Consider the following 16,101-nt stretch of genomic DNA (forward strand, 5'->3'; position numbering starts at 1 on the left):
GTTTTGTATCTTAAATTCCACGTGAGTGAAGTCATATGGTATTTATCTTTCTCTTACTTCACTTAGCGTAATACACTCTAGTTCCATCCATGTTATTGCAGATGGCAAGATTTCATTCTTTTTGATCACTGAGTAATATTCGATTGTGTGTATATACACATATATATACATACACACACACCACATCTTCTTTATCCATTCATCAGTCGATGGATATGTGGGCTCTTTCCATACTTTGGCTATTGTCAATAGTGCTAATATTGGGGTGCATGTGCCCCTTTGAATCAGCACTCCTATATCCCTTGGATAAATACCTAGTAGTGCAATTGCTGGGTCATAGGGTAGTTTTATTTTTAATTTTTTGAGGAACCTCCATACTCTTTTACAGAGTGGCTGCACCAGTTTGTTCCCACCAGCAGTGCAAAAGAGTTCCTCTTTCTCCACATCCACACCAACATCTGTTGTTGCCTAAGTTGTTAATTTTAGCCACTCTGACTGGTGTGAGGTGGTATCTCAGTGTGGTTTTGATTTGTATTTCCCTGATGGTGAGTGATGTGGAACATTTTTTCATGTGTCTGTCAGCCATCTGGATGCCTTCTTTGGAAAAGCGTCTATTCATGTCTTCATTTCTTCACTGGATTATTTGGTTTCTGAGTGTTGAGTTTATTAGTTCTTAATAGATTTTGGATACTAACCCTTTATCTGATATTTCATTTGCAACTATCTTCTCCATTCCATTGGTTGCCTTTTAGTTTTGCTGATTGTTTCCTTTCCTGTCCAGAAGCTTTTTATCTTGATGAGGTCCCAATAGTTCATTTTTGCTTTTGTTTCCCTTGGCTCTGGACACATGTCAAGTAAGAAGTTACTGTGGCTGAAGTCAAAGAGCCTGTTGTCTGTTTTCTCCTCTAGGATTTTGATGGCTTCCTGTCTTATGTTTAGGTCTTTCATTCATTTTGAATTTATTTATGTGTATGGTGTAAGAAAGTGGTCCGGTTTCATTCTTCTGCACAAAGAGCTTTCATGCTGTCCAGTTTTCCCAGTGCCATTTGCTGAAGAGACTTTTTCCATTGTATATGCTTTCTACCTTTGTCATGGATTGGTTCACCATATAAATATGGGTCTGTTTCTGGGTCTTTACCTGTTCCATTGATCTATGTGTCTGTTTTTGTGCCAGTACCATACTGTCTTGATGATTATAGCTTTGTAATACAGCTTGAAGTCCAGAATTGTGATGCCTCCAGCTTTGGTTTTCTTTTTCAGGATTGCTTTGGTATTTGGGGTCTTTTCTGGTGCCATACAAATTTTAGGATTGTTTGTTTTAGCTCTGTGAAGAATGCTCATGTTATTTTGATAGGAATTGAATTGAATATGTAGATTGCTTTGGGCAATATTGACATTTTAGCAACATTTGTTCTTCCAATACATGAGCATGGAATGTTTTTCCATTGTGTGTGGGGGGGGGGGGAGGGGTTCTTCAATTTCTTTCATAAGCTTTCTATAGTTTTCAGTGTTTTCACCTCTTTGATTAGGTTTATTCTTATATATTTTATGGGTTTTAGTGCAATTGTAAATGGGATCAATTCTTGCATTTCTCCTTCTGCTGTTTCATTATTAGTGTATAGAAATGCAACCTATTTCTGTACATTGATTTTATATCCTGTGACTTTGCTGAATTCATGGATCAGTTCTAGCAGTTTTTTGGTGGAGTCTTTTGGGTTTTCCACATAGATGATCATGTCATCTCTGAAGAGTGACAGTTTGACTTCCTCCTTGCTGATTTAGATGCCTTTTATTTCTTTGTGTTGTCTAATTACTGAGGCTAGGACTTCCAGCACTATGTTGAATAACAGTGGCGACAGTGGACATCCGTGTCTCTTTCCTGACCTTAGGGGGAAAAGTCTCAGTTTTTCCCCATTAAAGATGATATTAGAGGTGGGTCTGTCGTATATGGCTTTTATGATCTTGAGGTCTGATCCTTCTATCCCTACTTTCTTGAGGGTTTTTATCAAGAAAGGATGCTATATTTTGTCAAATGCTTTCTCTGCATCTATTGAGAGGATCATGTGGTTCTTATCCTTTCTGGTATTAATGTGATATATCACAATGATTGACTTGCAGATATTGAACTAGTGAACTAGCCCTGCATCCCAGGAATAAATCCCACTTGATCGTGGTGAATAATTCTTTTAATGTGTTGTTGGATCTGGTTGGCTAGTATCTTGTTCAGAATTTTTGCATCCATGTTCATTAGAGAAATTGGTCTATAGTTCTCCTTTTTAGTGGGGTCTTTGTTTTCAGAATCAAGGTAATGCTGACCTCATAGAATGAGTTTGGAAGATTCCCTTCCATTTCTATTTTTTGGAACAGTTTCAGAAGAATAGGTGTTAACTCTTCTTTAAATGTTTGGTAGAATTTCCCTGGAAAGCCATCCAGCCTTGGACTCTTGTTTGTTGGGAGATTTTTGATTACTGAATCAATTTCTTTACTGGTTATGGCTCTGTTCAAATTTTCTATTTCTTCCTGTTTCAGTTTTGGTAGTTTATGTTTCTAGGAATTTGTCCATTTCTTCCAGATTCCCCAAATTATTGGCATATAATTGCTCATAATATTCTCTTATTATTGTTTGTATTTCTGCAGGGTTGCCTGTGAGCCCTCCTCTCTCATATTTATTATTTCCCATTTCTGCTGGTTTTGGGCTCTCTTTGCTGTTCTTTTTCCAGCTCTTTAAGGTGTAAGGTTAGGTTGTTATTTGAGACCTTTCTTCCTTCTTTAGGAAGGTCTGGATTGCTATATACTTCCCTCCTATGACTGCCTTTGCTGCATCCCAGAGGTTTTGGGCTGTCGTGTTTTCATTTTCAATGGCTTCCATGTATTTTTTTCATCTTCTCTTTAATTTCTTGGTTAACCCATTTATTCTTTAGTAGTATGTTCCTTAATCTCCAAGTATTCATGGTCTTTCCAAGTTTTTTCCTGTGATAGATTTCGAGTTTCATAGTGTTGTGGTAGGAAAATATGCAAGGTATGATCTCAATCTTTTTGTAGTTGCCGAGAGCCAATTTGTATCCCCCTATGTGATCTAGTCTGGAGAATTTTCCATATGCACTAGAGAAGGATGTGTATTCTCCTGCTTTAGGATGAAATGTTCTGAATATATGTTAAGTCCATCCAGTCCAATGTATCATTCAAAGCCATTGATTCCTTGTTGATTTTCTGCTTAGATGGTCTGTCCATTGCTGTAAGTGGGGTGTTGAAGTCCCCTACTATCATGGTGTTATTATTAATGAGTTTATGTTTGTGATTGATTTATATATTTGGGTGCTTCCTTGTTGAGGACATAAATATTTACAATTGTTAGATCTTCTTAGTGGATAGACCCCTTAATTTTGATATAATGCCCTTCTTCATCTCTTATTGCAGTCTTTATTTTAAAATCTAGTTCGTCTGATATAAGTATGGTTACTCTGGCTTTCTTTTGGCGACCATTAGCATGATAGATGGTTCTCTATCCCCTACTTTCAATCTGTAGATATCTTTAGGTCTAAAATGGGTCTCTTGTAAGCAGCATACAGATGGGGCTTGTTTTCTTACCCATCCTGATACCCTATGTCTTTTGATTGGAGCATTTAGTCCATTGACATTTAGAGTGAGTACTGAAAGATGAATTTAGTGCTATTGTGTTGCCTGTAGAATTGGAGTTTCTGGTAATGTTCTCTGGTCCTTTCTAATCTTTGTTGCTTTTGGTCTTTTTTGTTTTGTTTCATCTTTTCTCCACTCAAAGAGTCCAACTTAAAATTTCTTGCAGGGATGGTTTAGTGCTCACAAACTCCTTTAGTTTTTGTTTGTCTGAGAAACTCTTTATCTCTCCTTCCATTTTGAATGACAGCCTTGCTGGATAAAGAACTCTTGGCTGCATATTTTTCTGATTCAGCACGTTGAATATATCCTGCCACTCCTTTCTGGCCCGCAGAGTTTCTGTGGTCAGGTCTGCTGCAAACCTGATCTGTCTTCCCTTCTTCCTCTTTCCCTTGCTGCTTGTATTCAATATTTATGAGCACTATACATTTCTGGAACAAGGTGGATATTAAATCAACAAACATGAAGCAAACATTAAGCACTTACTATGTGCTAGGGAAGGAAGGAAGGAAGGAAGGAAGGAAGGAAGGAAGGAAGGAAGGAAGGAAGGAAGGAAGGAAGGAAGGACAGTCCCTGCCCTTATGGAGTTCAGGGTCTAGTTGAAGCAAACAATCATAAATACAATGGCAAAGCACCAGGGAGGCATTATGGAAGAAGGGGCTGGTTCTGCCTGATGAACGCAGGAGCAGGCTTTACAGAGGTGGAGACAACGGAGCTGGGCGTTGGATGAGTAGGAGTCTACCAGATGGAGAGGAAGGGGGGAAGCACATTCCAAGCAGAGGAAATAGCACCTGAGCAAGCAGAATCTTGAAAGCACATGCCATGGTGAAGTATTAGGAGTAGTCCAGCACAGCTAGAGCATAAAGGCGACACAATATACAATTTATTTTGATTGAGAGAATCATTCCACAGTCTCTGTTCATTCTTCTGTAATTTACCAGGGATCATCTTTCCAGTTCTGAAGTCAAAACTGCGGAGGTCAACATTTCCCAGGTACCTTGCCAACCGAGGTTTGCTTCTGAACTTCTTACCACTTGGACTGAACTAGTTGACATCAATCTTGCTGGCACTGAGTCCAGATTTTCGGATCACTTCCTCCTTCTTCCCTGGGGTGGGGGGGAGGGCCGGGCAGTCCATCCTCTTCCTGCTCTCTGTGGCCCAGGGTCCCCTGGGCCCCAGCCCCACGCTCCCCAACAGGAAAGGAACCGGCTTTTGCTGGGGAGCACTGCCAAGGCTGTCACTGCCACTCAGGGGACACCGCAGCCCCGGCCACAGTTGCCACCCTAAGCGCCTTCCCTGCACATGCTGCTCACCGGGGACAGAGTGAGCATGTTGCCCTGGCCCTCCTGCTCTGTGGCGGAGTCACCACCAGCACCGCTGCCACCCACCCCGTGCTCTCTGCCCCCCCCGCTCCAGGTGGCAGCCAAAAACCTATCAATTTTAAAAGTACAAGGTAAAAGCACATAACTTCCGACAATACGATCCACCAACACATCAGCTGAGTGAAAACCTGAAGTCTCAGGTCACAGAGAAAGAGAATGATGTGTTTGAAGGATTTGCCTTTCTGACAATAATCTGGATATTCCAAAAGGCTTTCTACCAAGAAATAGCTAGATGCTGTGTGACACATACCTTACGAAGTGCTGTTCTGCTCTGAGGATCAGTATTTTCTAATAATTTCCCACAATTATACAGGTAGCAATTAGCAAAGCTGGGATCTGAACCCAGCCAACTGGGCTCGAGTCCTTACTCTTAATTACTATGCTATGAACTGCTCTATGCAATATGAACTGTCCAAAGAAACAGATGGTGAAAGAAACAGAAAAATATCAAAAACTACACCCAAAATATTCCAGATACAATTTAATAGGTGAGTTCTTTCAGACTTTCATGTAAAATAATTCTTAGATGCGCCTATGTGGCTTAGTCAGTTCAGCATCCCACTCTTTCTTTTTTTTTTTTAATTTTTTTTTTTCAACGTTTATTTATTTTTGGGACAGAGAGAGACAGAGCATGAACGGGGGAGAGGCAGAGAGAGAGGGAGACACAGAATCGGAAGCAGGCTCCAGGCTCTGAGCCATCAGCCCAGAGCCCGACGCGGGGCTCGAACTCACGGACCGCGAGATCGTGACCTGGCTGAAGTCAGACGCTTAACCCAGGCGCCCCGAGCATCCCACTCTTGATTTTGACTCGGGTCACCATCCCAGGGTCATGAGATCAAGTCCCACATCGGCTCTGTGCTGAGCATGGAGCCTGCTTAAGATATTTTCTCTCTCTCTCTCTCTCTCTCTCTCTCTCTCTCTCTCTCTCTCTCTCTCTCTGCCTCCCTCCCTCCCTCCCTCCACCCCTCTCCCCCCTTGTGCATGCTTGCTCTCTCTCTCTCTCTCTCAAATAAAAAAATAATTAATTAAAATAGAGCACCAGGGTAGGTCAGTCAGCTAAGTGTCTGACTCTTGATTTTGGCTCAGGTCACGATCTCATGGTTTGTGAGTTTGAGCACCGCCATCAGGCTCTATGTGTACAGTGCATAGTCTGCTTGGGATTCTCTGTCTCCCTCTCTGTCTCTGCCCCTCCTCTGCTCACGCTCTCTCTCACTCCCTTTCTCAAAAATAAATAAATAAACATTAAAAAAAAAAAAGATAATTCTTGTGCTATATAAACTATTCCTATGTGGAGAAAAAGCTACCAAATTCATTTCATGCTCCAACCGCCTATCACCCAAACATAAAAATGACAGCACCAAAACAATAAACTACAGATCTTGCTGGCTTATGAATATGGATATAAATTTACTACTAAAAAGCAGGCACCATGAATGAAGGGATTTTTTTGTCTCTTGGGTTCACTGCTATAGCTAGATCAGTATGCAGCACATAAGAGGCACTTATTATCTGTTGAATGAATAACTGAAATACTATCAAAGTAAATTTGACAATAAAACAAAGAATAATTCACCAAGACCATGCAGGGTTTATGCTGGAGCGAAAAATGTATCTCAGAGCCCAGACAGAACACTACTTGTGCACACATCGTAGGCACTTACATGTTTGTTTACTGAACTGATCTAATCCAATAATTTAATAACATAATTTGGGTTATATATACACAAATCATCTCAACTGACAATTATGTAAAAGGCCTTTGTCCCTGATTCCTGGGAGGTAACCTCTAAATCCCTGGAATTTTTCAAGTGATGGAAGTACCTTGGTTATTCACAGTGGGCCCCTTGGACCATACCTGATAGTTTACGCCAATGAGGTGACTGCAGATGGGGTAGCCATGCCAGAAAGACCAACCATGTGATTAGAGGGTTGAGGCTCTGAGGCACATTGTATCAGCCTGACCTCTGGGAAGGGGTGGGGAGGGAACAAAGGCTGAAGACTGAGTTGGCTACTTGATCAATTACTCAATCAGTTATACCTACATAATAAAGCCCCAATAAAAATTATGGATACCAAAGCTTGGGTGAGCATCCCTGATCGACACTAGTCTGTCAGCTTTGCTACCCATCATGGCAGAATGGGTACCATATCCCTGATGATGAAAACTTCCTGTTTTGAATCCTCTCACACTATGCATCTCTTCTAATTTGTATAATAATATACTCTTAATATTACAAAACTGTAATTGTAAGTATAACACCTTCCTGAGTTCTGGGAGTGAATTATCAAACATGCAGGAATGAGTGGGGGACCCTCAAAACTGTAGCCCGGGGGTCAGAAGTTAGGGTAGCACTGGGGACTCCCAAAGTGAGGCTGGTGTCTGAAGTGAGGACAGTCTTGTGAAGGACTGTACCTTTAACCACTGAGTTTGGCCAATTCCTATAGTGAAAAAGCATTCCACAAAAATTAACATTTTTTCCTGATTTGTAATTAACCTTAAATGCCAATCTCTTCTGAAATTACAGAAATATAAAAATATGTCCCTTATAATACTAAAGAGTAAGTGAACACACATCATACTAATGAAGACATTCTGAATCAAGACCAAAACAAGGATGACCATTCTTACTGTTATCACCTAAACGCTGCTCTGAAAATGTTAACTAATAATAGTAAATGAAATGCATGAAAAATGAGACCAGATTTTCATTATTTGCCAAAAACATGGTTGTATAATAAGAAATTCTGAGAGGAGCACTGAAAAACTATTCAAATTAATGACAGTTTAATAAAGAGGCCGGTTATAACAATTTTAAACCTAAATAGCCTTCAAATGTAACAGCACTAACCAGTTGAAATTTATAAAATAAAAAGTATCATATCTGCAGCAGCAACAACAAAAATAAACACATAAATATTTTACTTTAATGTAGAAGTACCCAGTGTCCATTGATGGATGAATATTTTTTTTTTTTTAATTTTTTTTTTTCAACGTTTATTTATTTTTGGGACAGAGAGAGACAGAGCATGAACGGGGGAGGGGCAGAGAGAGAGGGAGACACAGAATCAGAAACAGGCTCCAGGCTCCGAGCCATCAGCCCAGAGCCTGACGCGGGGCTCGAACTCACAGACCGCGAGATCGTGACCTGGCTGAAGTCGGACGCTTAACCGACTGCGCCACCCAGGCGCCCCTAATGGATGAATATTTAAATGAAATATGGGATATACACATAATGGATTCTTACTTACCCTTCAAAAGGAAGGAAATACATGTGCTACATATGGATGAACCTTGAAAACATTATGCTAAGTGAAATAAGCCAGGCTCAAGAGGACAAATACTGCAATGTTCTACTTACATGAGGTACCGAGACTACTCTAGGTAGTCACAGAGGAACTGTGAAAGTAGAGTTCAGAGAGAAAGTAGAATGGTTGCCCGGAGCCCAAGAGGGGAGGAATTGGGGAATTCTTGTTCTATGTCTCAGTTTGGAAAGATGAAAAAAGTTCTGGAGATGGACGGCAGTGATGGTTGCCTAACAATGTAAATGGACTTAATGCCACCGACTGTATATGTAAAAACGGTGAAGATGGTAAAGTATATGTTATATATATTTTACTGGATTAAAAAATCTTCCTAAAAAACTTTAGGAAGGGGCGCCTGGGTGGCTCAGTCTGTTAAGCGGCCGACTTCAGCTCAGGTCACGATCTCGCGGTATGTGAGTTAGAGCCCCGCGTTGGGCTCTGTGCTGACAGCTCAGAGCCTGGAGCCTGTTTCAGATTCTGTGTCTCCCTCTCTCTCTGACCCTCCCCCGTTCATGCTCTGTCTCTCTCTGTCTCAAAAATAAATAAACGTTAAAAAAAAATAAATTAAAAAAAAAAAACTTTAGGAAGATCTAAGAACTAAAAATCCTACAAAGCTTTAATAAATAGAGATGTAACAGAAGACTTGATTAAAAGGTGAAATATATCAATTTTCTCCCCATTCCCCCTAAATATATCAAAATCTTCATGGGAAGGGGGAAGTTACAGTCTAATTCCAAATTAGTTTTTCGTTTTGATTAGGATAAAATAATTCTAAATTATTTGGAAAAAGCAAGTAAAAACATCTGAGAAATGCTGAAAAGGAATACTATTCCATGTTACTACATATTAAACAACAATAATAATTAAAGAAATGTGGTACAGATACGAGAATAACCAGATAAGCTGATGGGGCAGAATATGTAGTTTAGAAATAGACCATGGCATATATGAAAATTAATATATATATAATTTAAATTCTTCAATAACTAACATGTGGAAAAACATTTACAAGTTCATTTTTACAAGCAACCAAAAAAATGCAAACTATATGAGTAACACACAATTTTTTTTGTACATTCAATTAGGTAACATTTTTTTAAATTATAATAATGATAGATTGTGCTAAGACAGGCACTCTCATCCACTACTTTCCAAAAAGAAGTGTACCCCCAGCAATTTCATTTTATGTACTAAAAGCCTTAAAATGTTTACATTCTTCAATCTCTTAATTCTATTTCAGAGAATAAATTCTAAGGAAATAATATAAAATATGGAAAATTTTGTTCATGATGGCATTATTAATAGGGATAAAAACCCAGGAATAATCTAAATGTTCATAATATGGAAACAGTTATTTAAATTATGATACTTTTATATAATGGAATACTAAGTAGCTATAAAAAGTATTTATGGTAAATCCATGAGACTCACATAGACATGAAAATGATCATTTTAAATGACAGTGTATTCGTATGATGGAATATTACGCAGCCATTAAAATGACAGCTATTTATTTACAATTAAATAAAATTAAAATTCAGTTCCTTAGTCACACTAACCACATTGCGAGTACTCACAAAAACCACACATGACTAACAGCTACTGCACTGGGTAGTGAGACATAGAATACTTCTAGCATCATCGAAATTCTATTGGACAGCATTGTCACAACTTTAGAAAACTGAACTTACAGATCTATAAATTCACAGATTTATCTTTCCCACTATAAGTTAATTCAAAAAAACTGACACAGATAAAATAAAAATCACCCCAAAATCCTTCCACCCTAACCCAACCTTCACCTACTCTGTTCTAATTCATGTCTTTTTTGCTTAGGTATAACCATAGTATATACATGGTCCCCTTTCAGAAAGTATTCCTGGTAGGCAGTGGCCATATAGTGGTAAAGAGAATGTGCTGGGTCCCTGAATGTAGAAGAGAAATGTCAACATCAGGTAGTTGTGGAATACAGAAATTAAAATAGAGGGGCGCCTGGGTGGCTCAGTCGGTTAAGCATCTGACTTCAGCTCAGGTCGTGATCTCGGTGAGTACTGACAGTTCAGACCCTGGAGCCTGCTTCGGATTCTGTGTCTTCCTCTCTCTCTCTCTGCCCCTCCCCTGCTCATGCTCTGTCTCTGTCTCAAAAATAAATAAAAACATTAAAAAATAAAAATAAATAAAAATAAAAAGAAATTCAAATAGATTCCTGGGGAATGGTAGGACTATTTAGAAGGTACATGGGGCACCTCCGTGGCTCAGTTGGTTGAGCGTCCAAGAATATGATCTCGAGGTTCGTGGGTTCTAGCCCCACATCGGGCTTGGTGCTGACAGCTCGGAGCCTGAAGCCTGCTTCAGATTCTGTCTCCTTCTCTCTCTGCCCTCCCCCCTTGCACTCGTCTCTCTCAAAAATGAATAAGCATTAAAAAAAAAAATTAGGGGTGCCTGGGCGGCTCAGTCGGTTAAGCGTCCGACTTCGGCTCAGGTCATGATCTCACGGTTCGTGAGTTCGAGCCCTGTGTCAGGCTCTGTGCTGACAGCTCAGAGCCTGGAGCCCATTTCAGATTCTGTGTCTCCCTCTCTCTCTGCCCCTCCCCTGTTCATGCTCTGTCTCTCTGTCTCAAAAATAAATAAACGTTAAAAGAAATTAAAAAAAAAAATTAGAAGGTACAGATAGGGCTGCCCTCTCTATGAAAGTTCCATCTGAGTTCAGATCCTAAAGATGAGAAAAAAGATAGCCTTCAAACAGAATGCAGAGTTCTGTATGAAGCACAGAAAAAGGGCCAGTATGCCTACAGCAAGCAAGGAGGAGAGCAGTAAGACACGACCTCTAAGAAGTCAGCAGGGAACAGACCACGTAGGGCACTGAAGCCGTGGTGAGGAGTCTGGATTTTTACTCCAAGGGCAATGAGAAATCTCTCAAGAGTTTTAGCCAGGAAAATGACATGATATGAATTCTACTGTAAAAGATTTGTCTAGTTGCTGTAAAAATAATGGTTGGTAGAAAGAAGGCTCAGAGTAGACATTATTCCAGTGGTCTAGGCAAAGTGATGCTAGCGTCGTGGACTATGATGGAAAAAAAAAAAAAATCCAGAGGTCCATTTTGGATAGGATTAGGTTCAAGACACCTGTTAAATCTCTATACAAAAATGCCTAAAAGCAGGCAGTTGGATTTATAAGTCTGAAGTTCAGCAGAGAGATCTGGCCTGGAGATATAAATTTGAGAATCACCAGTTGATCAGCTATTTTAAAGCAATGGGGCTTGACAAGAGTACCTAGAGAAGAGAATCCAGGATCCAATCTTGAGGTAATCCAATATTCAAAGGTCACACAGAAGAAAAGATTGAAAAGGCCTGGCCAGCAAGACGGGTAGAAAGAAATTCAAGAGAAGAGAGTTAGACAATCATGTTTGCTCCTGTGAGCTAATAAATTGAAGATGACCCCCAAATGGTGTACGTTCCTTCATTTCTTTGTACTTTAAACTCTTGAAGGAAGGGTAAAACTAAGAACAGTAAGGTCTGCATCATCTAATAGCAAAAGCAGCAAAAAACCAAACCAAAACAAAAAAACCTGTCATAATTTATTCCACCCCTCCAATTACCTTGCATGAGGTAAAGCAGTAGCAGCCAAACAAAGATTCTTAAAGAGGTAACCTGAATCCACCAATTGCTGAACAACGGGAAAAAGACAACTCGAACAAGCCCCTTTCGAGTCAGAGATGTCCATGGAATTTCAGGTTTGGCTTTGGCAAATGTTGAGCCTTTAAATATACAATAAAACAAAACATCAAACATTTACATATACTATAGTAATGCTTCCTTGTAACACTATATTAAAAACAGCTGAGAGTAAAAATCAACACATAACCAGTTCACTTAAAAAGAATCCTCTCGGGGCGCCTGGGTGGCTCAGTCGGTTGAGCGTCCGACTTCGGCTCAGGTCATGATCTCACGGTCTGTGAGTTCAAGCCCCGCGTCGGGCTCTGTGCTGACGGCTCAGAGCCTGGAGCCTGCTTCAGATTCTGTGTCTCCCTCTCTCTCTTCCCCTCCCCTGCTCATGCTCTGTCTCTCTCTGTCTCAAAAATAAATAAAAACATTTAAAAAAAACAATAAGAAAAAAAATAAAAAGAATCCTCTCAGATGTTCATTAAATATAACTCCTTGCCTCTATCACTAGGACAGGAGCTCAAAATAAATCAGGCTTACATGAATGTTATACAGTATATTTTTCTCAATTACATAACAGCAATTTCCAAGTTCATCCCTTTTTTACCCTTATGGACACCATGTAATTTATATAGCTACACAGTACCAAAGCAAAGGGGAAAAAATCCTAAGGCCTGAATGAGGGAAGAATATTCCTTTTGGAGATTAAAGTACCATCACAAAGGGAAGAGAATATCTAGCACCACTATGAAATAATATAATAATATACATAAGAAATGAGCCAAAGTTGGAACTCACCTCTGATTAAGTCCACGTCAATCAAGTCTGGTTTTATGTGACCCATCTTTTTTGGTTTGTTTTTGAAGCCCTAGAATAAAACAAAACAAAACCAGAGATAAGGCTAAAAAGCTCTTTTAAATACAAAAGGTAAACTCACATTTTTTTCTTTATATCTGACTCCCTTTTAACGAGGACACTTTAATCCTAATGTTCCTTAAAAGAACTTATCATTAATGTTTTAGTTTTTAGTTTATCAAGTAATGCAAAAAATATACTTTTACCACTTTTTAAAATGATCCAACAATAGGGCCACCTGGCTGGCTCAGGCATAGAGCATGTGACTCTTGAGGTCGCAAGTTCAAGCCCCACATTGGGTGTGGAGCCTAGTAATGTTTTGGGTTTTTTTGGGTTTTTTTGTTTTTTTTTAATTTTTAACATTTTATTTATTTTTGAGACAGGGAGAGACAGAGCATGAACGGGGGAGGGTCAGAGAGAGAGGGAGACACAGAATCCGAAACAGACTCCAGGCTCTGAGCTGTCAGCACAGAGCCCTACCCGGGGCTCGAACTCACGGACAGTGAGATCATGACCTGAGCCAAAGTCGGACGCTTAACCGACTGAGCCACCCAGGCGCCCCGGTTTTTTTTTTTTTTTTTAAAAAGAATTTTTTTTTAATAAATAAATAAAAAAAAATCCAACAGTGCCAAAGGATCAGTAAGTACAAAATAGCAGCCCCCTCATTACCCTCCCCCCCCCGCCCCTCCTCTCATCAAAAACAAATAACTTTCATCCTTTTTTTTTTTTTTAACTATTTCTCTTGGTATTTACTTCCATACTTCTAAATATGTTTACACTGCCATTATTTCATTTATTGATTCAAAAAATAATTTACCAATTCCTAATACAGCATGTAAGAATTTAGTTCTCTTATATAGCTAATCCTAACTTCCACCCCTGAAACATATATCCTTACAATATAGTTATATTCATTTTTGATAAATCAGTAATCAATAGTTATAATATGATCATCATGAAATATTCCCTGTAAGCCATATTTTATATTTTTATTCATGGTCAGTTAAAATATTTATCATTTTCAAATACTCAAATGCCAGAAAATTAATCAAAGTCTTTTATTTCTTAAAAAAAAATTTTTTTTTTTTTGGAAAGACCCTTCCCAGAACCTTCTATCTTCATGTTGTAATCAGATTAGTTGCTCTCCAGGCCTGCTGCACAGCTGACTGTAATGCAGGACTTCTCACTCGCACTCTGACAACCCCCTTCACCTCTGCGGTGAATCTCTAGCTCCTACACCTGTCTTCCCGAAGCACATCCTTCACATGCTTCCTGAGAAAGGGGTCACAGAAGATAACTTTTTTAATCCTTACATGTCTGAAAATGAATTCAGTCTACCCTTATACCTAATTAAAGGTTACACTAGGTGTAGAAATCAAGGTTGTTAACAATTTTCCTTCAGGAATTAAGACATTGTTCTGTTTTCTAGCTTCCAATGTTGCTGTTGCAAACTCCAGTGCATTTCTGATTCCTGATCCTTTGAGCATGAATTGTTTCCTTCCTCTGAATCTCCACTTTATTCATGGTGTTCAGAAATTTCAGAATGATGTGCCTTGATAGGAGTCTTTTACATCTATTGTGCTGAAAATCCCTTCTATACGGAAATCAAGGTCTTTCAGCTTTAAGGAAGTTTTCCTATAATTTATTTTCATATTTCTTCCAAGACTTAACTTTCTCTTCTATTTTCTACCTCTTTTGTCTTTTTATTCTGCTTTCCAGAAATTTCCTCAAATTTCTCTATTAAATTTTTCATTTTGACTCTTTGGGTTCATTCCTTTCTACTCTCTTTTACTTTGGGGATTTAGTCAAATATCTAATAAACATTGGCTGTTTCCTTATATACTAGAATGAGGTGCTGAAAACCTGATGGACTAAGTATTCTACTTCAAGGTTTATACCCAAGACAAATGTGTATGTATTTCACCAAATAATGTGTATAAAATGTTCATAGAAGAATTTGTAAGACCCCCAAATTGGAAACTACCCATCAACACTCATATGTTGCCCATCAATAGCAGAATGGGTAATTGTAGTGTTGTGCTAAATAAACTATAATTATACAACGACATGAATGAATCTCACAAACATAACACTGAACAGAACACATTAGATTAAAAAATGTATGTACTGTATAATTTCATTTATATAAAGTTCAAAAAGGTAAAATTAATCTATAGCACTAGCAGTTGGGATACTGGTCTACCTCTGCTGGTAGCAGTGACTGGAACAGTATGTGAGGGAAGCTTCTATGGTACTGCTAATTATCCATCTCTTGATCTTAGTGCTTGTTACACGGTTATGTTCAGTTTGTGGAAATTCCTCAATCTGTACATCGAAAAGTCTGTTATATACATATAAGTATATCCATATTTCCTGAACACGTTTTACTTCAACAGAATTTTTTTTTTAATAATATTTATTGTCAAGTTAGCCAATATACGGTGTATACAGTGTGCTCTTGGCTTTGGGAATAGATTCCCATGATTCATTGCTTACATACAACACCCAGTGCTCATCCCAACAAGTGCCCTCCTCAATGCCCATCAACCGTTTTCCCCTCTCCCCAGCACCCCCAATCAACCCTCAGTTTGTTCTCTTACGTTCTCTTTGTTCTATTATAAGAGTCTCTTGTGATTTGCCTCCCTCTCTGAAACTATTTTTTCCCCTTCCCTTCCCCCATGGTCTTCTGTTAAGTTTCTCCAGTTCCACATATTGAGTGAAAATATATGATATCTTTCTCTGCCTGATTTATTTCACTTAGCATAATACCCTCCAGTTCCATCCACATTTCTGCAAATGGCAAGATTTCATTCTTTCTCATTGCCATGTAGTATTCCACTATATATATAAACCACATCTTCTTTATCCATTCATCAGTTGATGGACATTTAGGCTCTTTCCATAATTTGGCTATTGTTGACAGTGCTGCTGTAAACATTAGGGTACATGTGCCCCTATGAATCAGCACTCCTGTATCCTTTGGATAAATTCCTAGTACTGCTATTGTTGGGTCATAAGGTAGTTCTATTTTTAATTCTTTGAGGAACCTCCAATCTGTTTTCCAGAGCAGTTGCACCAGTTTGCATTCCCACCAACAGTGCAAGAGGGTTCCCGTTTCTCCACATCCTCACCAACATCTGTTTCCTGGGTTGTTAATTTTAGCCACTCTGACCGGTGTGAAGTGGTATCTCAATGTGGTTTTGATTTGTATTTCCCTGATGATGAGCAAATGTTGAGCATCTTTTCATGTCTCTGTTGAGCATCTG

General features: G+C 39.0%; 1 protein-coding gene and 1 pseudogene across 14 annotated transcripts in view; both read right to left on the reverse strand.

Annotated features, from left to right (window-relative positions):
- Window positions 1–16,101, reverse strand: part of PHTF1 (putative homeodomain transcription factor 1) — a 96,895-nt gene that overhangs the window by 54,133 nt on the left and 26,661 nt on the right. For all 14 annotated transcript variants that reach the window (XM_023259000.2, XM_023258999.2, XM_045033311.1 and 11 more), the window contains 2 exons: window positions 12,779–12,848; window positions 11,917–12,075 (listed from right to left, as the gene is read on the reverse strand). In XM_023259000.2, the coding sequence (XP_023114768.1) occupies window positions 11,917–12,075; window positions 12,779–12,848 (229 nt within the window). The remainder of the gene's footprint in view (window positions 1–11,916; window positions 12,076–12,778; window positions 12,849–16,101) is intronic.
- On the reverse strand, window positions 3,911–9,882 carry LOC102899924 (annotated as a pseudogene).

The sequence above is a fragment of the Felis catus genome, chromosome C1, assembly GCF_018350175.1.
Source record: "Felis catus isolate Fca126 chromosome C1, F.catus_Fca126_mat1.0, whole genome shotgun sequence".
NCBI lineage: Eukaryota > Metazoa > Chordata > Mammalia > Carnivora > Felidae > Felis > Felis catus.